At 40.1% G+C, this 27,096-nt stretch overlaps 2 protein-coding genes across 2 annotated transcripts; both read right to left on the reverse strand.

Moving 5' to 3' along the window:
• Positions 1-1,419: 1,419 nt before the first annotated feature.
• slco1e1 (solute carrier organic anion transporter family, member 1E1) lies at positions 1,420-14,025 on the reverse strand. Its single transcript, XM_080492524.1, has 16 exons — positions 13,797-14,025; positions 13,450-13,588; positions 12,492-12,632; positions 10,493-10,634; positions 10,256-10,388; positions 10,050-10,177; positions 8,570-8,716; positions 8,321-8,419; positions 6,607-6,831; positions 6,367-6,531; positions 5,516-5,711; positions 5,267-5,432; positions 4,997-5,181; positions 3,739-3,803; positions 3,400-3,517; positions 1,420-3,267 (listed from the first exon to the last, which is right to left on the reverse strand). The coding sequence occupies exons 3-16, from the start codon at positions 12,594-12,596 to the stop codon at positions 3,042-3,044; spliced, it is 2,100 nt and encodes a 699-aa protein (XP_080348650.1). The 5' UTR covers positions 12,597-12,632; positions 13,450-13,588; positions 13,797-14,025; the 3' UTR covers positions 1,420-3,041.
• Positions 14,026-18,225: 4,200 nt separating this feature from the next.
• On the reverse strand, positions 18,226-25,774 carry slco1d1 (solute carrier organic anion transporter family, member 1D1). The gene is made up of 13 exons (XM_080492526.1): positions 25,639-25,774; positions 25,030-25,162; positions 24,244-24,362; positions 23,984-24,130; positions 23,656-23,754; positions 23,259-23,516; positions 22,934-23,098; positions 21,545-21,740; positions 21,269-21,434; positions 20,727-20,911; positions 19,698-19,762; positions 19,495-19,612; positions 18,226-19,388 (listed from the first exon to the last, which is right to left on the reverse strand). Exons 1-13 carry the CDS (start codon positions 25,763-25,765, stop codon positions 19,190-19,192), a joined length of 1,977 nt encoding a protein of 658 aa, XP_080348652.1. The 5' UTR covers positions 25,766-25,774; the 3' UTR covers positions 18,226-19,189.
• Positions 25,775-27,096: the final 1,322 nt, after the last annotated feature.

Raw genomic sequence — 27,096 nt, forward strand, 5'->3', positions numbered from 1 at the left:
AAGGCATCTTCCCGAGCCCCATATTTGTGTTTCCTGCCGCTAACGCTCTCTCCAAAATATGATTAGTCTTAACTCAGTCTCGCACAATAGTGATAGCTTCGTGATTTATATTTGAATATATGTTTAATCTAATAATTCTGACTCCACCACACCCACACAGGAAGAATCCCTGAACTGTAAGTGCAAGCGCAGTGTGACATTCATTCAGGTTTTAATTTAATTCAACAAAAGATTTCTCTGTTGCATGTATGTATATAGTCGAAGTTCTACTGTGATTGAGTGTAAAATGAGCCACTAAAGAACCAATGGCCACACCCCCACTCGTAAAAATGTAATTATAAGAGAATACAAGGAGCAAAACCACACCGCAGTTCATAACAACACGGCGCATGACTCCTGATGTCAAAGTTATGGTTTCTTATGATCCAGAGAGATCGGCCCACGTCTCAGTTGGAAGATGCCAGTTGCAGGCTGCTAGTAAGTGCTTGTGGTTTTCACCACATCTTGGAGCTATAAGAGATATAGTGCAGTCCTAATGGACATGTAACACCCCCAAACCCTCGGTGGTCCAATGAACACCTCCCTGAGTTTCCTGTAAGCTTCACAGAAAGAAAAAAAAAAGAATAAAAAGAATCTGCAGTAAATGCACAGCAGTGCAGTTTAGATTCCTCCACTTTAAGGCAGATTACATAGTTTGTACATGTACCATTGGCCTCTTCTTCTTTACGTTTCAGATTTCAGACATATCTGACGAATATTCTAAATCCAAAGATTCATTTTCGCTGTATCTTTTGCTTTGTTATCGACTTTGTCAACACCTGATGAAGCAATCATATTCCTTTTGACTGTCACAGGCAGGTTTCTATGAAGGTTAATACGAATCCTGAAAGAAAAGATGTGCGAGAAAATGGGGAGAGAGCCAGACAAAAGGAAGAGAGTGGGTGAGATGTGTAGGATTTTAAGTCTATTTTTACAGGTAGTCCAGGGAACATGTTGTATTGTCCGTCAGATTACTTTGGTAATTGTGAGGAGCCAGACGTGATTGGAGTGTTCCTGTTAACGTCACACAAAGAAAATCACTGATACCTCAAAGAAAGTAAGCGATGCGGAGTAAATCGCCATTTTTGACGACATAATATATACTTTCTACTGCGTTCTTAATTCATTTTAAACTATTGCACCTCTGAAACACACTCTATTTGTCAGTATTCTTGTGGAATTGAATATAAAGGGGATCAAAAGTCACCCAGGAATTGTTTATTCATAAATAGCCAGTGCTAGAAGGGGTAATGGTGTTGTGGCCTTTCATAATGCATTTCCCCACGGCGCGTCTCCACATCTGGATGCATCCTCTTTTTGCATGATGTAATACCAACACATAACTGTACAAAACAAAAAACAAACCAAAAAAAATACCTCCAGGACATAATCACATGGTTTTAATTCTCCTAATTATTCAGGAGATGAGCGGTCACACACACATAACCTCTTGTATCAACTCTCTCTGGCCCGTGATGCATCTACAGACACAAATAAACAGTTAGCGTCATCAACACCTACCTCTACAGGGAAAACAATCTGCAGTCGGCTTTTCTTTTTAATTAATGGGACGGAAATTGATGAAGGCTTGATCAGAAAAGGGAAAGGAAAAAGGCAGTTTTCCCCGCAGCAAAATACTGTATATATTCTACCTTATACAATGCAAACAATTAGGCCTCGGGAGTATGCTCACATTTCTTGTTTAAAAACCTATTAAAATGTTGGATAATAGAGCATTTCATAGCGGTTGCGTGTAGGTTTTAAAGCATTCTTCAATTATTTTATTATATACCTACTGAAACGTGAGAAAGGTATGCAAACAAAAGTTGCAGAGTTGATCAAAATTTAACAGAATGGCATCACTCATTCACAAATTCACGTATTGAACCAGAAAGCAGCACATTTATTTTGTCCAACAAGTTGATTTCACATGAGTTTTCTGTGTGGGCCTTGCAGATCAGCAGTGCAATCTCTCCATGATGTGTCCATCCGGTTTAATCTCGTGTTTAGAACAGCTATGTTTCTCTATGACTGTGGGTGTAGAATCACTTACAGGTGAACTAAAACTGTCGAAGTTGTTGCAAAACAGGGTGCAATTTGTCTTGAAAGCATTGGGTGGAGTTGGTTTTGGGGTTCTTACATACATTTCTGAGGAATTACTTTTGTTACAGCGGTAAATGGTTATAATGAATATATCAAAGCATATATATTTAGAATATAAAATTGTTTATTTGTTACTGATGTTGGCAGGCATAACATGTCTATGGCTCAGCCATTGACAATGTTGGAATAATCTTACGAAAGGTTATCACATTCATTGTACCAACATTCTTTCTCATCTAATATGACTTGTATTTCTCCACTGTGATCGTTTATGGTTAGGAGGAATGTGGTCTGCAGATGGGAAGTCCTTGAAATCAGATAAGAGGAACCCTAATAAAAGGAGAGGAGGCGGCAGAGGTTTTTCAGAGCGGGTTGGAGATTGTAACTGAAACACTCTCTGTCCGTTCTCCTCGCGAGTAAAACCAATCTTAAACTTGTGTGTGTTCTTCCTTGCAGAATTAATAAATGTTCAGAGGTTGGACCTGACAGACAAGATGGGATTCAACCAAAAGTTAGTACTTGGTGTGTGAGCATGAGAGTAGAGTATTGTGGATGATGATGGTAAATAAATCCTTCCCAATCCCTCCCAGCAAATTGCACCCTGGAATCACCAAAAAGACGCTATAGTCCAGATGGAATAACACTCTGTCTTGATGAGAATGGTTAATCCACTTAGATTTTTTCAGACCACATCAGCATTTACTGTACTTCAGTTTCTTTGCTGAATCTTTTCTTCCAGGTTGACTTCGTCATCTGTGTGATCATCCGACTTCTCTTTCTCTTCTCTGAGTGTCTCTGCGTCCGATGCATCAGAAAGTAAAACTGAAAGCGTAACTGTAGCCTCCTCGTCTGTCATTCAGCCGCTCCCCTCCTTCCTCTAAGTCTGCTGTAATCTTCACCTAAACCTTTGGGGCCTGAGGCTGGTTGGGAGGATTGTTGCTTGCCTTTGTAGCATCAGTCGGGTCTGAAGGGACCTGAAGTTCAATTTCCCTTGAGTTTTTTGTTTTCTGCGCTGCGGCTTCTTGATCCGATTTTTGAAACTGTCGCCTGAGGAGGACGATGACAGCAACGATGAAAAAATAGGAGGAACCACTGAGGCAAGTGATCAGACCCAGAAAGATGAACCTGTGAATTGAGGAGACACCAACAAAAAGTCTAAGCAAAGATACACCATGAAGTCGGTTGCTGGTTTCAGATGAAATGTACATCATCCGTCATGACTGAAACCCAAGCGAATTCATTTCCAATGTGATGTACCTGTACATGTCCGAGTCGTACATGCGACACGCCCCCCTGCCTCCACACTTCTTGATGGACCACTTGAGGCAAGTTGAATCAATCAGAGCTCCGAAATACATGGGTGCAGGAATACCTCCTGCAGACCATGGAAGCCGTCACAACATTACGATGGTAAAATATTTTGCCCACAATTTCACTTAGTCCGACTGCCAAACATCAAGTTACCCAAATTTCTATAGTTGAGTTAACTTTATTTTTTGCACTAACTGAGTGCACGCTATCAACCAAGAGCAAATCAGGGAGGGTTAAAAAAAAAGGCCACGTGCTTCACGTAGGCCTGAAATTAATGAAGCTTACCAAGAGTCCTGGTTACCAAGGCCTGAATACCAAGTGCAAGGGACTTCAGCTCTGGGGTGATACATCTGCAATCACAAACATTAATATGTACTTTATATCTCATCATCTCCCATTTCATGGTGAACACATCAGCTGTGATGTGATGTGATACACATTTCGTTTTTGTTTTTTGCAGAAAGAAAAATCTGATCAAATTCCCAAAACAGCTGCTTTTTGTGCCATCCTAATGTGGACGACATATCTCCATAGAAATTAATTAATAGGCAAAAGGCAATAAAGGAAATCCTCTGCTCATTGTTTATGTCACTTTCAACATACATGCTCGCTTTTAGCACCAAGGCTACATGAATCCCTTCGATTGTCCCTAACCAGCCCATGAGGTATCAAATTATGCAATCAATATATCTTCATATCAAGCTCAGAAATACAAGAACTTATCTTGCAGAGTGAAAACAGTAGCTTATCACAACCATGTAATGCTTTTCAACAACAATATGTATTAATATTGAGGAGAAATGAGCAGAAACTCTGACTTGGCCCTCCACAGTAGTGCTTGTTTTTCATGTGGCGCCTTCAGGAAAATTACCAATAATTGCCCACCCCTGCTGTTGACCGGGACTGAGATTAAGCGAGTGACAGCAAAGTTTGCTCAGTGTCTTTCAACTCTCTGTGAGACAGTTTAAGTGCACTTCTATTCATTTTTAACACTATTTAAACCCAGAATGTTTTGCTCATGTTGTTACACATGAACCACTGACACAATGGAGAATGGACCTGATGGTGTTTACACAAGAATTTGACGTTACTATTTTAATATTGTAGCAGAAATGGTTTCTTTCCAATTTTGGTGACTCCGCACTACCTGTAACCTCAGTTTACTATTTTCAGATGTCAGCAGTAACATTTGTAGAGGGGAGACCAGCCATGTTTAAATCACTGTAATCACCTCGTCTTTCTAAGTCATATCATCTTGATCATTTTATCGCCCGATTAAATATATTTTCAGCAAAAATCAGTTGAAAAATCTGAGTGATTAATGTTGAATAAACGGCACTCGAATGTTACTCCGATTAAATTTGACCTCCCTCTCAATGTCACTAGTGTCCCTGAAACACTTCAAACAAACTGGTGAGATTTGGTATTTCATTGTGTTTGTCATATTAAGCGGTTGGTTGAGTGATGAGTCTTTTCTTTCAAGAGCTAAACTGCAAAACTGAATATCCTCTATTTCAGCCTCTGGGTGTAAGCTTGCACAAACCGAATGATGACCATATATCCGGGTGTAGCTCCAAGAGAGTTGATGAAGGAGCTGAGGACAGATATGGCCATGTAGGAGGTGAAACTGCGGCTGCAGCTCTTGGCATGGGGGCACTGGCCCAGCTTCAATGACATGCTGCTGCCTTGCGGGAAGGATTCAGACACACAACTACAGTTGTGAAAGAGCTGGGAGAGAAAAAGAAAATGCTCACACTCATTAGTAGAGATACGTTTTATGGAAATGTATCTGCAAGACTTCTTTTTTTCTTACCATGTGCTTGCCCTGCCCACTGGAACTGAGGCAGCCAGCGAAACATGGCGAGATGTAAGTGATGCCGCTGTCTGAACAGACGGGGTCCCACTCTTGTGCGGAGCACGAGCAGTCGCTGTTACACTCGGAGAAGAGCATTTCTCTGCTGTACGACGTGCCACGCGTCCTGCAGGAGGCAGATTTTTGGGAAAATAGTAGGAAACAGTACAAACGTTCTGGCTGAGCTGTGGTGGTCCTCTCTGAACTGACCCATTGTATGAGACGGTGAGCCCGGCCACAGGTTGGTTATCACATTTGGTGCTAAACTGGAGCAGTAAGAGGAGGTATGCCAGAAAGGAGGTGGCGAAGGAGAGCTGAGCCCCGGACACCACGCTCAACTTGTACCTCTTCATTAGCAGTCCGCCCAGGAAGATTCCCACTGCGACGGCTGGGAGATTCAGCACACCTGTTTTTGAAAAATACACTGTTCTGGACATTTTTTCGATAAAGTTCATGGAAGTTTCCATTATTGATAGATGTGGGATGACTTTCACTTGAAACTGTTTAGATATACATGTTTTAAGTCCAAGTGGTGGCTTTACATTAAACATAGAAGTTAGCCTGGTGGTCTGTCTCACTACGTGAGCGCCTTGACGGGCCGACAACCCTTTCAAGCTGTACTATACCAATTGTTAAGCGTCAGCCGGGATTAGCTCCAACACCTGCAAGACTAATCCATCCATCCTTTGGATGGGAGATTTACACTCAGAAAGAATGTTCTTAAGTCACCAAAGGTCACTGTGAACTCATTAATGTCCTAATCTTGTACATGTTATATATTCAGCTTATATACTTTGTAATATGACATATATTACATTCTAGGTAGACATTATTTTCCACACACAACTTTAGTGGTTCATATAGTAAACATGTAACAGATAAACTTGTTGGACTATGCAGGATTTCCATTTACGTGACTGCAGCGTCTCTGGTTGTCATAAGACATGCTTTACATTTTCTAACAAATTTCTCCTCCCGAATACACCAGCAGCCGTGGCTTCTGTTAATTTACAAGTTACGTTTTGATAAAATTTAAAATGCAATATAATGACCAGCTTTACCTATGAGGAAGTTCGCCCTGGATGCAGACTGTCCAAACTGTTGCTCCATGTACTTTGCTTTGAAGGTGAACATGCCAATAAATGAGTTGAACTTCAGGATGCTCCCACAAAGAAGAAGGAAGTACGCCGGAGTCCCCAGAAGACGCTTCAGAGAAGGAAGAAATCCTGTGCAGGGACATCCAGTAAAAACAATATAATCCAACTTTCATACACAAAGAGGAAAATTGGCTCTGCTGTAACCTTTTGCGATTTCTGTGAAGTTGAGGTTGTGGTTGTTATTGAGCATGTCCTCTGGTGCTTCTTGGGTAGAAGTTTGTGTTTCTTCTTCGCCCTCCTGCTTGGGCAGCGAGCGGGGTAGGAACCAGAATGGAACGCTCGAGATGAGTAGGAGGACGGAGGACACGAGAAAACCCAGCCACCAGGCACCCACCCATCTGGAATCTCGAGGAGTGATGGTCACGGTCTCTGCATGAACAGAAAGAAACAAAAAACGATTTCACATGTCATTTCTGTCTTTTAGATAATCAATATTGACCAACCAAGCTTTGGACAACATTATCAGTCACAACGTTCGATCAGGTTTCAGTCTGTCGTCGCAATTGCTACAAAGTCAACACAAGGTTTAACTAATGAATAAAATAGTAAATAAAGAAATTAAACAAATCAATTCACTATACCTGTTTTATTAACAGTGAAGAAAAGCTTGAAAGTAGAAGACACTTAGACTAATGTGCATATTGATTAGTTTACCTTGGGAGGAGATCAGGACTGCAGATCATAAGGGTATCAGACAGAAGTCATGACTGATTTTATGATGTAGTACTCGAGATCATCTCTAGTACTAGAACACCTGAGTAGTTATAGAATACCCTGGTCTTGGTCTTGACTCTGTTTCAGCCACTTAAAGTCTTGGTCTTGGAAAAGGGCTACGATAACAATGGAGGTTTGCAAAGGGTGTAATGAGTTGAACCGCGCACTTTAGGAAGCGTTTTCCAACTTTGTTTCTCTGGAGTTATCGTCTATTCTGAGTTAGGATCGTGTCATAACAAACTATGCGATTGCTTTTTTAGTTTTCCCATTGAACCCAGTGAATCTATGTAGATTCAGACTGTTTGAAAAGCAGATCTTAGTACATTTTTAAACATACTCTGGCGCTTTTCAGTCAGAGTTCAAATAAAGACTGGTTGCATCAAACATTTACCAAACGGAGGATATCTTCAGCTTCAGTAGTAACCTATCCATGCAGCATATTTGAACATATGGGCACCACAGAGGAAATCCTGCTGCTATTTTGACTCCTTTATAAATGATTAAACTGTTAGTGAGTTTCTCAGCTGGTAAAAATACCAATGATCCCACATGCTCTAAGTGTTTTTGGACCTAAGAACAGAAAAAGCTGAGAAAAAGATGATCCGTCAAAGAAAGAAAATGTTACATAATTTCATATGACCAAGAGGAACTTGCTCTGGTTAACATGCGGTGTTGAATACACTACTATGAGCGCAAAGGAAATCAATCTCCAAACATCCCCTACTTCAACACACGTGAGTCACATAAACCAATTCTTCTCACGTGCCACAAGATCTCAATAAAGGCTGATGATGACACCCGGCGCCGTCGCTCCCCTCTCCCAAAGCTAAAGGTCAACATTGCTTTAGGTGAACTAATTTTGCTGTTTCACAAATAAATTATTGAGTGTGAGAGCACATGAGCAGGAGTCAACGCAGTTCCTCACAGGGCCAGTCAGTGAAGTCCTCACTAAACTGTTCTGACATGTGTCCTGAATGTTTTTGAGGTCGAGTTGTCAGACCTTTGCACCTTGAGCAGCAGGATTGGTCTAGACAGGGTTTGACCACAGCTCCAGTCGGACTCTCTTGTGTCTCCCATGCGATAGTCTCACCTCAAAGTGCTGAAATAATCATACAAACCTTCAAGACAAATGCATAACACTTACCCATGTCAACATATCCAACGTCAACGTATAGTTTGGCACAATAGGAGCCCAGAAGGAATCCAAACATCGGGCCAAGGAGGGTAATGGTTTGAAGACAAGCTGAAAATTACAAAATCAAAATCATGACGAGAATAACCTATTATATGAGATGGTTATACAGAGAGGAGCTTCCAAGGGTTCGAATAATCAAAACATTGAGATTCCTCAGATTGGCACCTTTGAAATCTGAAATTATCACTGGTATCTTACCGATGTAGAAGGGTGAATTTTCTGCTTTAGAAAAGTCGTCAATGTAAGAAATGCCCAGAGGTGTGACCGGCGTTTCTCCAAGCCCACGCAAAGCGTTCCCCAGGAAAACGTAGATCCACATGTTGGAACTGCTGTCCCTCACACAGGCTGCAAACACAAGCAAGGCAAATGTTGAGACAGATGTCTGATAGAAATACTTCTCCAGGATATTGATAAGAAACCATAAAACCATATACAACCAATACAAAAGCCACAAAAAAAATGCTAAACCTGTAACACAAAAAGAAAATTTGCAAGACAAACTCAGGTACTGCAACTTCAACACAAAAGTCATCTCGCCCAAAAAAAAAAAATAAAAAATTGCCAAAACTGATTGTTCAAGGCCAGTGTTTTTTGTATGTTTGAAAATTCTAATCATTGAAGTATTTAGTATTCATAGAAACAAACAAAGTAAACATTATATCAGCATGTTGCTGTCACTGAGAAACAGGAAATATTGTGTAAAATGTCATGTATGAATACAAGCTGGTATTGATTCAGTATCTGAGGACATGGGTTTGAGTTGCATAACACGACATTGTATTAAAGTTCCACATTGTATTCATTTGCAAATACTAAGCTGAACAGGACCGATGTGTTGCATCTTGTGGATACAAGGCATGTTTTTGTGAGAACAAGAATGAAAATGGCTCGACAATAGAGGGACTGCAGCAACCTTTCATTTGAAACCTATCACAGGAACTGGAACATGTCCAAAACTGAATGAGCCACAAATATTACCAATGTGTGTTTCCTTATTGATTTTGTAAGGCCTTATGGTCACAAATAATACTCTCCCTGTCTTTGTCTGCATTTCTTTCTCCAAATCAGCTCTTTCTGTCTATTGCTGCAGTCTGCATCCCAGACCTATTATTGCCAAGTTTAGTCTTTGTTTAGTTGTGGTAGAAGGACAAAACTGTCTCGAATTAACTGTTCACGTCGAGATGGGCAGCACGTATGTACACTGCATAGGAGCTGAGTGGCTGATGTGAGTGGACAAAAAGTTAAATATTGAAGACAATGCAATGCTTCTCTGGCTGGGACACACCAGGGACTGCTGAGAAGATCAAATCCTACGTTGGATAATAAAGGGACAACAAAAATCTCTATATAAAGTCCTTAAACTCTTGCAAAATGTTTAGGGGAAGCGAAAAATATGTAAACATGGCCCCGCCCCAACATATTAATCATTGCAATTGTATTAACATTTTTGCGTCCTTTCTGTATTTATATTTTACAACTTATGCAAACCTTTTAGGATATAGAGTTGAAGAAAATCCCCCAAAAGCTTCCATCTGATAAGATAATAGATCATTTCCTGATGTCTTTTGTGCTTATATACTAATAGTTAGTTATGGTTGCACAGGACAAAATGCTACTCTTATTCTATGTCAAATGACGAAAGAAATCTGTGAACGAAAACATGAGCAACCTGTTTTACCCGTATTGTCCTCCACCGAAGGCTCGATTGCGATTTCTGGCACCTCCGGTGTTTTCAGAGGGTCCACACAGGCAACGATGCTCACGCTGTTGTTCTTGGAGAACTGAATGACTGTGTCGGGCTTGTAGCTGCGAAAACAAAGTGGTGCAACAAAGGGACGTCAAACCACATCACCTTGATTTTCACATAGATCTGCAGATGTTTACCGTCCCATGGAGAAATGTGTGAGGCCAGTGAGTAAAGCTCCCACGGCCATGAGGAAACAGCCCACCGCGATCAGTCTGGGCCGATGCAGTTTCGCACCGAAATGGCTGACGGCAGCGAGAAACAGCAGGTTGCCTGCCTCCAGCGAAAGATCGACCAAAGAAGAGGCACATAGATAGACTGAGAAAACGACAAACTCCAGAGTGGAAGTGAAAAAGAAAGCGATCTACGGATGGTACCCATTTCAAAGCTGCCGTCGACGAGTCCAACGCGCGTGCTGGAGAGGTCAAAACGTCTCTCTATCTGAGTGATGGAGCTTTTCATGTACGATCCTGTAAGGGCCTTAGAGAAATAGGCGAAGGAAAGTGCGACGATAAAGAGCTGCAAAACACAAACAGGAAGGAAAGAACTCTTTAAATCATACAATCATACCCTCTGAATTTGCTCAGATATGGGTCAGGGCAGCTTACTGTATGGCTATTGTTAGAAACTGTGATTATATATTTGGCTGCATGGTAAAACATTATGTTCAACTGAACTGGAGAACCTCCTCTGCTATCTCCTCTTGTTGTAAACTGTGTGGGTTTCTCCATGTTTTTATTACCTAATGTCATTCCTATAAGGGATTATCAGAGTCCCCCTGCCATTTATGCTATATAACCATTTTACATTGCATTAATTGCACCGGTGTTCATCCACAAACAGTCTGAATAATATGAATCAGCTCATGCAGACAATTGGTTGTCTTTATACAACAATGAATTATATTTAAAAGAAAATCAGATAGGACCGTTATATTGAGGTGAAATAATCCTATTTCAGTCTGTTTGACTTGATCCACTGTTGTTGATGTTTATGTTTTGTGTTCCCTGTGAGGGGGGATACAGCTTTTAGCTGTCACACAGAACTCGGCATAACACCTGTTAACTCAACAAGAAACAAAAACTAATTACAAAAGAAAACCTGACAAGAAAAAGCAGAAACATACTGTATGTAAGGTGAACCTTATTTGACCGTATAACTTCAAAAGAGAGGAATTATTTGGTTGTGTTATGATTTTTCATGTGGAGTGGATTTGTGTCCATTTATTTTCATAATGAAGCTTGTTGAGTAACTAATGAGATTTTGAAGATTATGGAGAGAGACATTACTTTGTTAGAAAACTAAATTTTCTATCGGTACAGAGGAAACCTGCTTTTTCAATTATTAAGATTTGAAGGCATTTTGTTTCTTATTGAACTATCTTGAGGCTGGGTGAAATGTTAAATAGTGTTTAGAAATTGAAATATTGTCCTAAATGATCAACATGCCGACAGTTTATAGAACGGGATGCTGACATTTATTTATGTGAGTAAGACAACAGTTCCAGCTCAATAAAACTTTAGTAATTGTAACCATGATCACTTTCTAGTTTGTTAATGCCAAAAGTGTTACAGTCATGCATTTCTTTATTATCTGTTATCCTCAGTGCTGGTGATATAAAACCACACACACACACACACACACACAGACACACACACACACACACACACACGCACACACGCACACACACACACACACACACACACACACACACACACACACACACACACACACACACACACACACACACACACACACACACACACACACACACACACACACACACACACACAGACTTGTTTTGTGAAAACTGTTCCATTAACTTGCGGATGATTACGGCTGCAATCAGACAAGTCTGAGCTGAGAACTGATGCGTGAGTGTCTGACAGAACCCAGCATCCAGAGAGGAAATTTGGCTTGGTTAGATTTTTTTTCTCGAAAATAACTCAAAATTGACACTTGGCTTGATTCCACCGACTTAACAGGAGAACGCATCTCCGAAAATGTTTTTCAAATGACCCCAACTGCAGACATACGACTCACATTGTGAGCTTTTATCCAACCATTGTCTGCACGATTTCTGCCTTTAAGATCAAAGAGGATTCCAGCTCACACTTGGTGGGGGTAGGGGTGGGGTTGGGGTGGGGGTGGTCAGCCGTGGCAGGAAGGTAATGCTGCACAGAGCAGACAGGAGACTTTGTGGCCATTCAGATTGACCAGCTACCTGAATCCTGCTTGTGTTTTTGAAAAGGCCAAATCATCCTTCATGCACAAATGCCAGCTGGAAAATTCTTACATTTAGGGTTTTATACATTCATTTTACCCATGAGAGCGTCAACTTATACAAAAGCAACCGGCGGATAAGTGTGCGAGTACTTTGAGAGTGGAGATGCCGGGGGGCTTCTTGGTCTTCTGTTTGGTGGGGTCACACAGAGCCTGCTGGCTGGCCATGTTGCTGGAGTCTTGTGTCGTGTCTTCCATTGTCCACTCGCTGTGTGTCAGTCCACCACCACAGAACTGCAAATACAAAATAATGAGAAAGGAATTCAGGAAGTAAGTGTGTCAATTATCATAAATTCTTTCTTCAATCATTTTGTATTTTAGGACAGAGTGAGGATATATGGGTCAGTTGTAACACGTCTCGTCACTCCAATAAAGACTTATGTAGTATTTATACCAGGATGTCGCTTACCAGGGTATGCTGTCAGCAAACTTCAGAAACTTGTGTTTGTGTGATACATGCTAGTCACTGCTGATGAACTTTTAGTTCAGGGTAGCTCACAGGAGCAGCTGGTAACTTGCACGGCATTTTCTCAAAATAGCAATAATCACCATGAAAGTGCATCTAGACAAGTCTCATTTTTTGCAAAATCAAACAATTACTACCAGAAATGACCACAATCTGAACATACAGCCGATCTTAATAGTGCAAAATACAGTGAAATGTTCCAAAAAACTTCTCCTGTAGGTGTTGCATTATGGGTGTTTTTAAAAACTCACACTGACTTGGGACTAGTACCAACCATTGTGATTAATAGGCATTGTATTATCATTAGCTCGTGCTCATAATGAATTATTGTACTTCTGGAACACGTGCTTCAGGGGAATACAAAAGCACCCTGTGCTGAGAAGAAAGAGTGATTACTAACTCTAAATGCTGGCCATTCTGAGGAATAAACATTCAGCACTGAAAATGTCTCATTCGAGAAGTAAGAGATTTTGTTTTTTTCAGGAATGGGGAGTATTAAAACATTTAAAAGACCAAGCCTATTTCTTAATCACTTCAGTTAAGAAGCAACTCTCATGAAGCGAAGGGAAAACAAAGAGGTGTTACCTGTGCAAACCCCACAAGCGTCTTCCTCTCGGGTCAGTAAGAGTCAGGTGCGGTGGGCTCAGTCCATTTCAGGGAGGAAATGAGATCCTGGTGACCGTACCGACTTCAGGAGCTCTAGAGGAAAGTGTGAGGTGGAAAGCTAACAGAAAGTTAGTCTTTTTCTTCCCAGTTCATAACTCCTATAATCCCCCTCTGGTTAAGACTTGTTAATACCCCCACCCAAAGAGGGTCTCAGCTTGGTTCTAATGTATGATTCATTGTTGACCAGCAAATAGCGTCAATTACATTGAGAGGAAAAGAGAGAAATCACTGCTGCAAAGCAAAATGGGAAGTTTATCAATAAATACCTGGTGCATCTCCAAAGCCTGAAGGAGGACTACAGTCTCCTCCTCCTCTTCTTCTTCTTCTTCTTCTTCTTCTTCTTCTTCTTCTTCTTCTTCTTCTTCTTCTTCTTCTTCTGTCTCTTAAACCGGCTCTCTCCAAGCTCCCACTCTAACGTCCGAAGGCAAAGCTTTTACTTGGAACCGGCTGAACAAAAGGCCTCGCACATTTTTATTCTGCACACATGCCAGCCAGGCGTGGAGAGGGACAGCCACAAGAGGACAAGGGGAGATCTGGAGAAAGCCGGGGCGGGGAGGGTTGGCAGGGGGCACAGATGAGTAACTTCAAACTAATCGTATTGGAGTTGTTTTTCCCCTAGTTGCTTTATCATCAAAAGAACAGGTTTGAATAAATGTTAGTACAATGGATGTCCACACTTTGTAATGGCTGCATAAAGACACTAAAGGTGAGAGAGTCCCTGCAGGTTGTGTTCGCGGACCTCTCTATTACTCCAGTAACCACAGAGGGTGGCCGTTTAGGCTGCCAAACAGCAGGCTGCACAAGCAGCTTTGTCCCCTCAGAAATTCCAAGGATTATGATTAAGAGCCTTCACATTCCTGCACTGTAACAGTGAAACCGTGTTTACTACTGTACCTCTCTGAAAAAAGGCTGGAAAAGTTCTGGACCCCCTTTATCACTATATATCATATTTCAGGCAAGAATGTGCTGCATCAATACATCTTTGACGGGTGGCACCTGTACCTCCTGGATGTATATCGGGATTAAAAAAAATTTTTCTTTTATTTCTGGAAGATATTTCCATTTATATTCTATTTCAGCCTTAATGCGTGCAACTTTATTGATTAGTTTGGCTTCACTTAAAGTTAAAAGTGCATCAATGAAATAGAGATAAATGGCACTGGATATTTTTTTGTGTGTACAGCACAGCCTGCTGGTGAAACCACATCATGAGAAAAAATGATCTATTTATTTCTGTTAAAATCACAATCTGCGTCCTTTATCATCAAAACAGCATTTTGGGGGGGGCAGTTTCCCAAAATATATTATATGACTGAAACTAAACATAACGTAAATTAAATTCAGCTATTATATTTCAAATCTATATCTATATCTATATAGATAGATCGGTAGATAGATAGATAGATAGATAGATAGATAGATAGATAGATAGATAGATAGATAGATAGATAACCTTTTCCATTAACTATCACATACGGATGTAGTGTGAATTTTAATTTACCAATAAGTAAAGTCATATTTGTCATTTCGAAGTGAGAGATAAGAAATGAGAGCAACATTAAAAAAAAAAATCGAAATAAAAAAGTTTATTTGTAAATAATTCTGTGACACGCATAGAGAGCCACTTAAAGGGGCTAAACCTCTCGCTTAAAGGTACGCCGTGTCAATTTTTTCAACTCCTGAAAGTAAGCAGCACAAAAAAATTATATTGTCTGTATTGTGTGGACAAAAATTCAAAAGAGCTTCATAAAAGACAAACTGGGTTCTACAGTGACTCCATACTGCCACCTATTGCACAGACGAGGTACTTCAATTTTACACACTGCACCTTTAAGATAAGATAAGATATCCTTTATTTATCTCACATGCGGAGAAATTTGCAGTGGTACAACAGGATAGTAAAGAGAAAGAAGCACACATAGCAGAAACTAAAAAAGCAGATAAAAATACAATATAATAAAAATATGCACACGGTGCCTATAAGTGTGGACATGTACAGCATATGGGGGTGGATGTATTGCACATAGTAAATAGTAAATAGTATATACAAGGATAAAAAAGGAAGCTGCCTCTCTTCCCATGTATTACCAAATGAAAAACACATTAGATAATGTGACTCTTGTTCAGACATTTCTTCTTGTCAAATAACCTCAAGGTAAACACAGAAGGATCAATGTTTCCTCACGCATGTTATGTGGTTCCGAACTTCAGCTTTAAACAAACAAGGTCGGTAAAGGTTTTTAGTTTGGCGAAGAAAACAAAGACGCAACTTTAGAATTCTTGGAATACGTGGAACTGTGGTTTGCTCCTGCAAATCTGTTTAATGGTTTATGGGTTTGATAGGAAATGCAGAATGAAGTGAAGGAAGATATAAGAAAAGCGGCGAAAGAACCAGTCCACCGCCAGGAGGTGCTAAATCATTCAATGTCTTTGTTTCAGCCCACACTAAACTGTGTGCCACAAGTGGCTATGAACTAAAAACAAAAGCATCTATCTTATAAAGTGTGTGTTGAAATAAAAGCACAAATGAGGGTTAATTTGCATTAAAATCTGTTTTTATTGAGCAAATTTTCCCCAAAAAATCAACAAATAAGAGACCAGAAAAATGCACACAAAAAACAAAAAGGTTACAAAACAGAATATATGATTTTCAACATGTATCCACACAAAATACGAATGGTTCCATCACTAACAGTATTTTCCAGTAATGCATTTTGATCAGCAACTACAGTGTAAAAAAAAAGAAGAAAAAAAAAAAGAAAAGGAAGAAGAGGCACAGTAAAATCCAGTTCACTTTTTGAATCCCAGTGAACTTTTCAAACACTGCTGAGATCGACAATCGTGTGAACACTCGTGATGACCTGTGGGGTTATGTAAAACAATGCGATGTAACAAGCTATGGCACCAAATAAAGTTACCAGTTCGACATTATATACTCATTAAATGCAACAGTAGCCTCACTTTACCACGTCTCATCGCTTCCCTTTTACGAGCCATATAATCGAACGTAAAAACGTGTGTTAGAAAAATCAACAACTCTGTGAGGTAATAAAATTGAGAAAATGACTGGCAGGTCACCGAGAAGAGTGCTCATCAGTCCGGGGTTTGGAGTCGAATTACTATGTGTGTTTCAGAAGTCATCAAAACAAGGCAGAACAGCAGGACTCCAGAACCAGGATTGTGAAATACGGTCTTAAAACTGTACAACAATCTCTGAAAGGCATTCATCTACCTAATCCTTTTAGGCAGCGCCGGTAAAACAAGCACGGCGAATTCCCAGTTTCAGTGTATGAGCAAATACAGTGATTAGAAAAACAAAGCAAAACAACATCTGGGGTAATTTGCCCTGAGATCTCTCTTTAAAATGATTTAATAGTCATTTCTTTGAACTAAAATGCCCTTTTGGGTATTCATTTATAATTAGAAATGCCAGTAGAAGGATATTTCTTGCCTCTGTGTACATATCCATGATCTGACTGATACTATTCTTGAAGGAAGAACATTTTTGTTGAAATCACAAGCTACTGGAAAGCACAACAAATATCTAAAACTAAAGATCGTCCGAATCTCGTAATCATACATATATCATATAGATGCATACATATATTTCTCCATAGGTGGCACTCACTGCCACTACTTCATGCACAGGATGACTGACTGTGAAAACCCTCAGTGCAAGTTCTTCTGTTTTTTCCTCCCGTATGCTTTACGCTCAAACAAAACAACCAAAGAAGAGAAACAAACCTCTTGTTTTAATCCCATTTTTAAAAACTTCCTGATGCTCCGATGAGCCATATTGTGTGTCGTAAACAATGTGGGATAAGCTCAAAACATCAACAAATTACCATATCATTATTATCACGACACACTTTGGATGCTACACCACTACTGTCATTAAATATCTAATAGGGCATGAGCCTATAAATCTCACTCAGAGACAATCTCTACTTCGACCAGTAAAATACATTTTAGTTATCTTGTACTGTTTAAATTGTACATCAACTCACAAGAGAATGTATGTTAAAAATTCTCTATTTATGTTTATCCTTCGGCCATCAGACCAGCAGGAAAGAGTAAGTCACCTGTTTATTTTAGTGACCCTACAGAAGGCTGCTGTGAAGCCAGACGCTCGCTGAACCTAAAATCTAAAATAAAACCTAAAAAGTCTATGTAACAACTATAACCAATCACTCTCACGAGGAAAACCTAGAAGAAAAAAAAAAAAACACAAATCCAAACAAGTTCAAAGTCAAACGCCTACTCCACCATGCCTTCCCTTTAAATGCAATATAGTTCTCAAGAAAAAGAGACTCCTGATGACCTTGGATCTTGCATTATGGATTTTCATAAAGCCACAGTGAGCTACGACAACGGATATGCTGTGTAGAAGATGACGTTCAGCCACATGGACAATGGAAAGTGACGTGTGTATACATGAATATACAATATCTATTTTGTGTATATGTATTTTAATAAGATATAAATTCATTTATTTAGGGATTTATAGATATTTGTGTGTGTGTACAGTATGAGATTGTTTAAATGCAAAGTGCATTATAACGAAAATCTATTTTGTATGTATGTATGTATGTATGTATGTATGTATGTATGTATGTATGTATGTATGTATGTATGTATGTATGTATGTATGTATGTATATAAATTCATATTAGTATTAATAGATATTTTTCTTTTGTATGTATCTGTACTTTGTATATCTTTTGAAAAAGAAAAAAAATAATATCCAGGACTCAAAGCTTAAAAGCTTGAATCACTCCAATAACATCTCTCTTAATGAGTCTAACAAAACAGCTTGAAGAGAGTTACCACATTACACAGTACTTTTAGAGTCCATAATACAAATGCAAAAATGTACATGCACTCAAAAAAATAAGGGTGGATTTCAGGCTATACATTGAATCATTGAAAGTATGGTGGAGGGAGCATCATGGTCGGCTCGGTGGTCCACCAGCTGAATCTTAGTAAGAAGCTGAATAAATGAAGGAATAAATCATGTCATCAGAATCCGGGGTCGGTCTGATCAACAACTACTGGATGTGTACTGTCAAGGTGTGTGCTGCCAAAGACTGCTTGTGCAATATCAGTGTGTCCAAGTTCACTGCTGCTATTTTACCAATGGACAGTGTGCACACAAAGCTGGAAGCACGGTTCAAAGGTCACTGAGCATGTGCTATTTCAGTAGTAGGCACACTCGCAGGTAGGACCTGGTGTATCTTGTATATACTTAGAGGAAGCACGGATAACAGTTTATGACCGATCATGTTTTATGTTTCTTTATAAAATATATGTGACTCATCACATCTTGTCAAGAAACATAAGTGAATAATGTTCTGAAACTCACTAACATAATTGATAACAGTGTCCGTTCACAACCGTCTTTCTTCAGATACATCCTTGTTATCACTCAGACATATAAAACTCATTACTCTCGTTGAAATATTTGAAGTGTGGAGTAAACAAAGAGCAGTTATTGAGGTTTTTCCATGATATCTTTCAAACAAAACAAAACAAAACAAAAAAAAACAACCTTAACTACAAGACCAACATTGCTGACGGTGTACCTTTACTTCATTTGGTCCAGGGAGAAGGAATCATGGTGTAAAATTGTAAAACAGCAGCGCCACCACACTGAAGCGCCTTAAATGGTGCTCTCCTTGTCGTCCCCGCCCGTCTCCAGGGCGACGCCGATGATGGCGTGGCCGTTACCCACCCCATTTGCCGCCACCCCATCAAGCTGGGCCAGCTTCTTCTGTCTCTTGACGATTCTAGTGTACAGGCCTCCCCACAACAAGTTGCTCAGGGTGTAGAGAGCGCAAGTCAATCCCATGAATCTCAGTCTGGAAAAAGAAGAGAAACGAGAGGTTAGTGGTTATTTAATGAGAGAAACTTTCATGGCGCTGGTGTTGAACAATAACCGGACCCATGCTTTGTGGTAAAAGTTACCTGAAGGCGTCGGAGTCGTAGAGGCGGCATGCTCCAACTCCTCCACACTGCTTGGTGCCCCACTTCAAGCAGGTTTGATCAATCAGGGCTCCAAAATAAATGGGAGGAGGGATCCCACCTAAAACAAATTCACAAGAATGATCATTTACTTCATTAAGAGCTGGAGGAACATTTTGTTTAACAGGCACAGTTTCTGTACTCACCAAGAGTTCGGACGATCAGCGTCTGCATTCCCAAAGCGAGAGACTTCAGGTCAGTCTCGATTGACCTGGATCATTGACAGAAAGGCACCGTGTCATATCTTTATAGGGACATGTCAGCTTAAGAATGCATGATTACACTAGAAGCATCAAAATAATCTTTAAAAAAAATGGCATTCTTCACCGTCTTGTTTTGATCTCCGTGAGGAGACATAGTAAAAGGATCGAAAGCAGCTGACCGTAACAGTCATCAATTTAAAGAGTGATTGAGTTACATCAACATATCACAGGAAGAAAATATTATGCCAAAAACAATCAAACTAGCTGAATTAGTAAAAGTTGGCTAAAAAGGTTAAAAGTGCTAAAAAAAACTATTGCTACAAAAGCTGAAACAGAGAACTGAATTCTAAATTGTAGTCATGAAACGTCATGATTGTACGTTTACCAAAACTGGATAGTTAACTTTACGTAAGCTTTTATGATTAGACGTGTTTTGCGGCTTCAGAAGAATTGTATTTAGTGGAAAGTGATAAAAACGACTCTTTTGGTGTGAATTTCTGCCATCCTCTGCACGAGATGAAGCATCAAGATATCAGTCAATATCAATAAGTTTTAAAAAATGTTTTAAAGGTTTTGGTACATTTGATTTCAGAACCTGCAGTTTATTTTTCCTTTTAAAGGTCTCATATCATACTGTTTTTCAACATTTTGTTATAGGTGTCAGAGGTCCAACAACATTGTATTCAAGGTGTATTGCTCCAATATCCAGCCTTGGTCCTGAATTTTAGCCGGTGTAAAAGTCCCTCTCCTGAGCGCTACTGAGAACAGTTTTTGTGTCTGTACCTTTAAATGCAAATGAGCAGTGTTTGTTTTCCGGCAGCAGGTGAAAAAATGTCGACTATTTGGAATTTTTTGATTTTTTGTGATATTTGTGAGCATGTGACTCTAACAAGTATGTATTTTGTCGACGATTACTATAAATCTGACAGTAGATCTGTGTGAGTAAATCACTTTTTCTTTCGTGTCTCTCACCTGAGCAGGACGATGTACAAGGAAGTGCCCCCGAAGGCAGAGATGAAGGAGCCGGTGACAGAGAGCGCCATGTAGATTTTGAAAATGTGGTTGCAGTCGTCCTTCCGGGGACACTGACCCAGAACCATGGACGTGTTTGGAGCCGTGGTCATCATATCCCTGATGCAGCTACAGTTATGGAACACCTAGAAAAGAAAAAACAAAGAATGATGTCAATCAACTGGCGCTGTATGGATTTGTTTGGTTCAAAAAATTTAAATATGAAGGTACAACCACTTTGTGATACAGGTTTAGTTTTTTAAGAGCCAAAATAATTACTGTTGAGGCTTTAGAAGAATACTTTTGATTAGTTTAGGTTTTTTTTAAGTCAACTAATTGTAAAAAAACAACAACTTGAGATAGCCAGCAAAAAAAGGCTACAAAGTAAAAACACTAGAATGCAGTAAATGTCTTATTATAGTTTTTGTGTAAATCAAATGTTCTCAACACAAGGAAAGATCCCGGATCCCAGTTTGTTCCGGGTCTGCGTTGTGACCCCTCACCATGTCCTTGCCGGTTCCATTGGAGAATTGACATCCAGCCAGGCAGGGGGAGACATACGTCATGCCGTTGTGAGCGCACACCGGGTCCCAATGCTTCAGCGAGCAGGAGCATCCCATGTTGCACTGCGACAGCAGCGTCTGGTTGTTGTAGGATATGTGAGGAGCCCTGGTTGAACAGAGACAGTGACACACACACACAAAGGCTTATTTATTCTCATTCCCCGATGAGGTCAGACAACCAGTCTTCACGGCCCTGCGGCGGCGTTCGTAACTCACCCTTGGTACGAGACAGTGAGACCTGCCACTTCGGCCTGGTTGCAACTGATGAAAGACTGGACAATCAGCAGACAACAGGAGAGGACAGAGGAGGTCATGGCAAGCCTGGCAGCTCCAATGACACCCAGCTTCATCTTTTTCAGAACAAGTCCTCCACCGATGATGCCGAGAGCCACTGCTGGAAGGTTCATTATACCTGGATGGACGTAAGAATAGAGGATCAATACAAACTAGAAAAATTCGAACGGGAAAAAATTTTGGATGAAATGTTGTGTGTGCCTGCCGCTCGCTGTATACATTGCTCACAATACAGAACCAGTAAAAGTTGAAAAGTGGAATCATTAACAAAAGTCATAGTTCACCATTCCTGAATTTCCGGCATGTTTTGTGCTTTTTATATACATGCTCCGGAAATCAGTGGAATGAAAATAATAATAATTAAAACAAAAACAGGGCTGAGGGTAGTAATCTTTGCGCCTTGCTTCCTAAAGATGCCGGCGCACAGATTAACATGAAAATTGCTATTTGGTCAAACAAAATCAAGTATGTAACGACAAAGCAGATGCTATCAATGCAAAGAAAGTCGTAAAGAATTGAAAAGTAAAGAAGCAAATAATCACTTCAAATATTGATTGTTTTAAAATCTTGCAAAACACACAACACAAAATCCTGCAATATTTCAGTGTTTTAGCCAGTTGCTGCACATTTAAAATGCCATAAAATCATCTAAAACACATTGTTAACATTATTTTCTTTAAAACTGCCTATGAGCGCTGACAGAAAAATATTCGACTAGTTTATTTAGTAGTAAAATTTAGGATTTTAGTTAAATATAATGAATTTTTCAGTATTTTTTATAAAATAATTGAATAAACGTAAACAAGGAAATTGGAAAAGATTACAAGGAAAGATTACAATACATTTTCAAGTAATGCCATTTTTGGCTTAAATATATGGACTACATGCTGTATGTACTCTTTTCTCCAGCTACCTCTGCTCACTTTTGGCCCAAAAAAAAAAAAAATGCAGGCCTAGTAAAGATTGACACTATTACTATTATTTCTGCACTGCTGGTGTCCAACAAACACAAAAATGTTGTTCCGTTCTTCAAATTCTTTTTTTTGTTTTGAAGATTTTATAACAATTCAGAATTGAAATAATAAAACAGTTTTGTTTACCAGAGATACAAGTGAAAAGTCATTAAAATGCTAACTTTAGCCACTTTACTTGACGGACACAAACACATTAAACGGAAAAGATCGCACAGTGGGCTATTTACTGCTTCCAGGTAAAGTCAACTTTATCAATCACAATCACACTTCCCTTCAACAACATCATTGTTCCTTGGCGTAACAAACGCAGGGTGCACGGGGGACTAGTCTCTCCTACCGATGAGGAAAATGGCCTTGGAGGGCGCCTGGCCGAAGACCTGCTCCATGTACTTTGGCTTGAAGGTGATCATGCCGATGAACCCGTTCACAGCTACCAGGGACGTCAGGATCAAGAGCACGTAGACGCTGTTGCTGAAGAGCCGCCTCAGACACGGACCCATCTCTGGTGAACAACAAGGTTTGAGGATTTAAGTGTCATAAAAATGGATTTCTCATTGAGCGTTTCGGATTGCAGCGGGATTAGTTGGTGTGGAGGAAGGATTCATTGTTCAGTGGCGGCTTTCTTTGGGTAACACTCAGTCCTTTGAGGGATTGTATGTTACCTTTCGCCATTTCCTTGAGAGAGGCTTGCTTATCATGCTCCTGGTTATGGACTTCCTCGCTCAGGAAATTCTCCTGCTCGGCCACTGTCGCTCGCTCTTCGCCCGTGTTCTCCGGCTGTTTTCTGCGTTCCTTATTTATGAATTTGGGCAGGAACCAGAACGGGATGCCGGACAGAGTGACGATCGTGCCAGTGACGATGAAGCCGAGCCACCAGGCCCCCACCCAGCGGGAGTCCTTATAGGTGATGGTGACTTCATCTGGAAGAAAGAGAACGACAATGACAAGGGTTGTAAGAACGATCCTATCGATGGGATGTTTCAATGATAGGTTATCTGTGGTATAAACAATTATAATGAAGCAATGGCAATACAAGACAGTTAAAAAGTGGCGACTCACCTAAATTCACAAATCCAACGTCCACGTAGATCTTGGAAAGGAAAGAGCCGAGCAGGAATCCACCTATTGGGCCGAGGATTGAAACAGTCTGGATGATGGCTGGAAAAAAAGAAAAGACACGAACATTAATGGAGGCGAATTGTGGGGAATGACAGTGTAAACTCTGGAGACTGTGAACACTATTATCAGTCACCATTAGCAATTCCATTGGCGGCTTTAGTCACGGTCAAGTTGAAAACAGTAATCCGCGGTATTGGTGGTCATATGATGGTCCTATTCTGCCATCACTGGCGGCTAAAAGCCACGAGAGCATAAAGAAGTTGCTCACCGATGTAGAGAGGAGTGTTGTCTTCACTGGCAAAGTCATCGAGATACGATAAACCCAGCGGCAAGATGGGAGTCTCTCCAATTCCGCGGAGCATGTTTCCCAGGAAGACATAAATCCACATGGAGGAGCCGATCGCCTGTTCGCAGGCTGAGGAGAGGCACGGCACATTTAGCATCTCGACAGACAAAAGAGCAGGGTGAACCGAAATGGACTTCAGACGTGTAACATCCAGGGTTTAATCACGTGCGGCTGTCGGATACCTTTCCTGGCCTCGGTATCAGGTGCCGCGTCATGCAGGCTGTGGTTGGCCATGCAGGGAAGGGTTTGCTCAGTGTTGTTGGAGCCAGTGCTGACAGGCACGCTCGTCTCGTATTTGTAGCTGGACAACAGTGGGAAAGATTCACATAGAGTCATTGACTTTTTGCTATAAGAAATGTTTGTGTAAACACTACCGATACATATTTCTATATATGTAACACTTATCAAAGACAAGGGCTTTATGGATAGAAGCAAAATATGTTCATACTTGAATTGATTGCATTCTCATTGGGAAGTGTTTGGAAGGATCACAAAAGTAAATTTTAATCACATGCAGCCAATCATACAATAGCAGCTATAGCATCCAAGAGAAATGACCTTTCACCTCTGGTTTCTGTTGAGTTTACTTAAGTACAAATCTATCTGGGAAGGTAATGTATAATTTTCTTTGCGTTTAGGTATTACTGAATCAAGTACAAAAATCCTCTATTTATTTGTACACATAAAACCTGTAATGCAGTAGCTTTCTTGACATGAAATAAAAGCTCCACTATATCGTCTGCCCTTATCTCAGAGCTGATAAGAGGCATGCAGAGGTGGGAAAGGAGGCCAAGCTGTCTATGGGTTACTGTTCCTGTTGTTTTGCAAGTGAGACCTTGGTATAATACTACGGCCCTAAAACTGTAAAAATCACATGATTCAGCGACATTTCATTTTCTGCAGAAGGTGTGCTGGACTCGTATCCGTAATGTTACATATGCTGGATATGGAGATATCTGTGTGCTCACAGGTCCTGGAAGAAGTGAGGCAGTGCAGTGATGAAGCTCCCGGCAGCCATGATCAAACAGCCAACGCCAATCAGCCTTGGACGATGAAACTTTGAACCAAAGTAGCTCACAAAGGCGATCACCAGCAGGTTACCTAAGAGAGGAAACAATTCAACCACAGAACATCCTTAAAGCAGGGATGATTGAATCATTTACTGCTGCATTTAGCAGCCAGAGCTCAACCAGTAAACACACTTATCACATGTTAATCAAAAACAACCTACAAACTACTTGCACTTCTTTCAATTCGTCACGTTTGCCAAAGTGGCTCATTTTGAGGCGTCGCAGTGAAATTATCATTGTTGAAGATGATAACAGTATTGACACTCGAGCTGCAATGAACTTAAGAGTGGATATAAGTTGAGCAAAGATTTAAATCCATGTATCCATGCTGATGATCTGCATTACAACAACACTTATAATGTGTCCATCTGAGGTTCAAGATGCCTGTAAACAGACAGCCTCTATCAATAAAGTTGAAATGCATTGGCACTTTTACACAAATATCTTTACTTCGACCCGAAATGTGAATACTGAGCGTCCACCCATAATCATAAAAAGCACACTTACCCATTTCAAAGCTGCCGTCTATGGCTCCTGAATGAGAGCTGGCGATGTCAAAGCGTCTCTCTATCTGGGTGATGGCACTCTTCATGTAGGCTCCTGCGAAGCCTTTGGCGAAGCATACGAAGGACATAGACAGCAGGAAGAACTGGAAAAAACACACACACACACACACACCCATCGACAGTTCAAGCCATTTAAATCAAGCAGTAATTGGAATGAAATAATAAATATGACTGCATGTCCACCATGGACTTTATTAGCATATAGAACAAATGTTATGTGCATGCCGCCACATAGTCACATTGTCAATAATTAGATAGTATTAAAATGTCACTGAGATGTTTTTGTATGTTATATCTACACTCACAGCAGTTAGATATTTAGACCTTAAAAAAATAGGACATATAATTATGGCCTTCAATTATATTTTACAAACACTTTGAGCGACTATAGTTTTTATTTTCATGACTGTAGGCTCAAATGAAATAGCATAAAACCAAAACATGTAAAAATGAAAAAATAAATAAATTCAACTTTATGGTTTGAATTGGGGGGGAAATACTATCCATCTGTATTATATTTATTACTTGGCACTTATGGAGTAAATGACGCACAGTTACAGCCAGAGTTACTATTTTTTCAGGTTTAGAGGATTAAAATGTTTTTTGTTTTGTTTTTTCTTAAGAAATCAGTAATATCTGTTATGATGTTAATTCAGCTCTGATCTGGTTTTTCACTGTTATCAACTAATACACAGTGTGACCACCTCAAACCTGCGAGCCTATGAAAAGGACTTTACTGAAAACTTGAAAAAATTGCACTGATTATGATGAACTGTTTGTTTTGGCGGTGAGGCCGGTGAAAGCAAGGATTTGTTGTAGCAAAAGTCAGCCGTTCAATACTGACCTTGACCACTGTACAGAATGGTGCACATGTCGCCGGCGGCTGATTCTCCATGACGCTGCTGCCGCGGAGCCAAGAAGAGGAATGAACGCAACACAGGAAAACCTGCAAGTAGACAGCAAGCTTAAGAACATTTGAAAGAGCTCCGTGGAAGGTCGTTTGCTTTATTTTTTAAAGTCTTTTTTAATATTTTCCTTAAAAAAAAAAGAAATATATTCTTTTTATTACCCGTGTCTTAGATATTGCTTGTAATTGTTCCACGTGGAAAGCAGACTTTACTTACCAAACAATGTTAAATCAATGTAATACAGAGCTACTATTCTCGATTTAATTTTCATTTTTACAATGCATGCAAAAAGTGTGCCTTTTACATTAATTATCAGTAAACAGACGGAAAGGCATAGTTGTAAAATGTGGAAAAAATTGTCGAAAGTAGTTTACCTTTGAGGCAGCTGCAGTCCGGGGAGAGAGGTCGGCTGAAGGCTGTACTTGGCGAGACTTTGTGCCTGAAGAGGAAGGTTATCACAAACAAATTATAACATCACCTGTAATCAGTAA

Source organism: Lipophrys pholis (assembly GCF_963383615.2).
Source record: "Lipophrys pholis genome assembly, chromosome: 22".
In the NCBI taxonomy this organism is placed as follows: Eukaryota; Metazoa; Chordata; class Actinopteri; order Blenniiformes; family Blenniidae; genus Lipophrys; species Lipophrys pholis.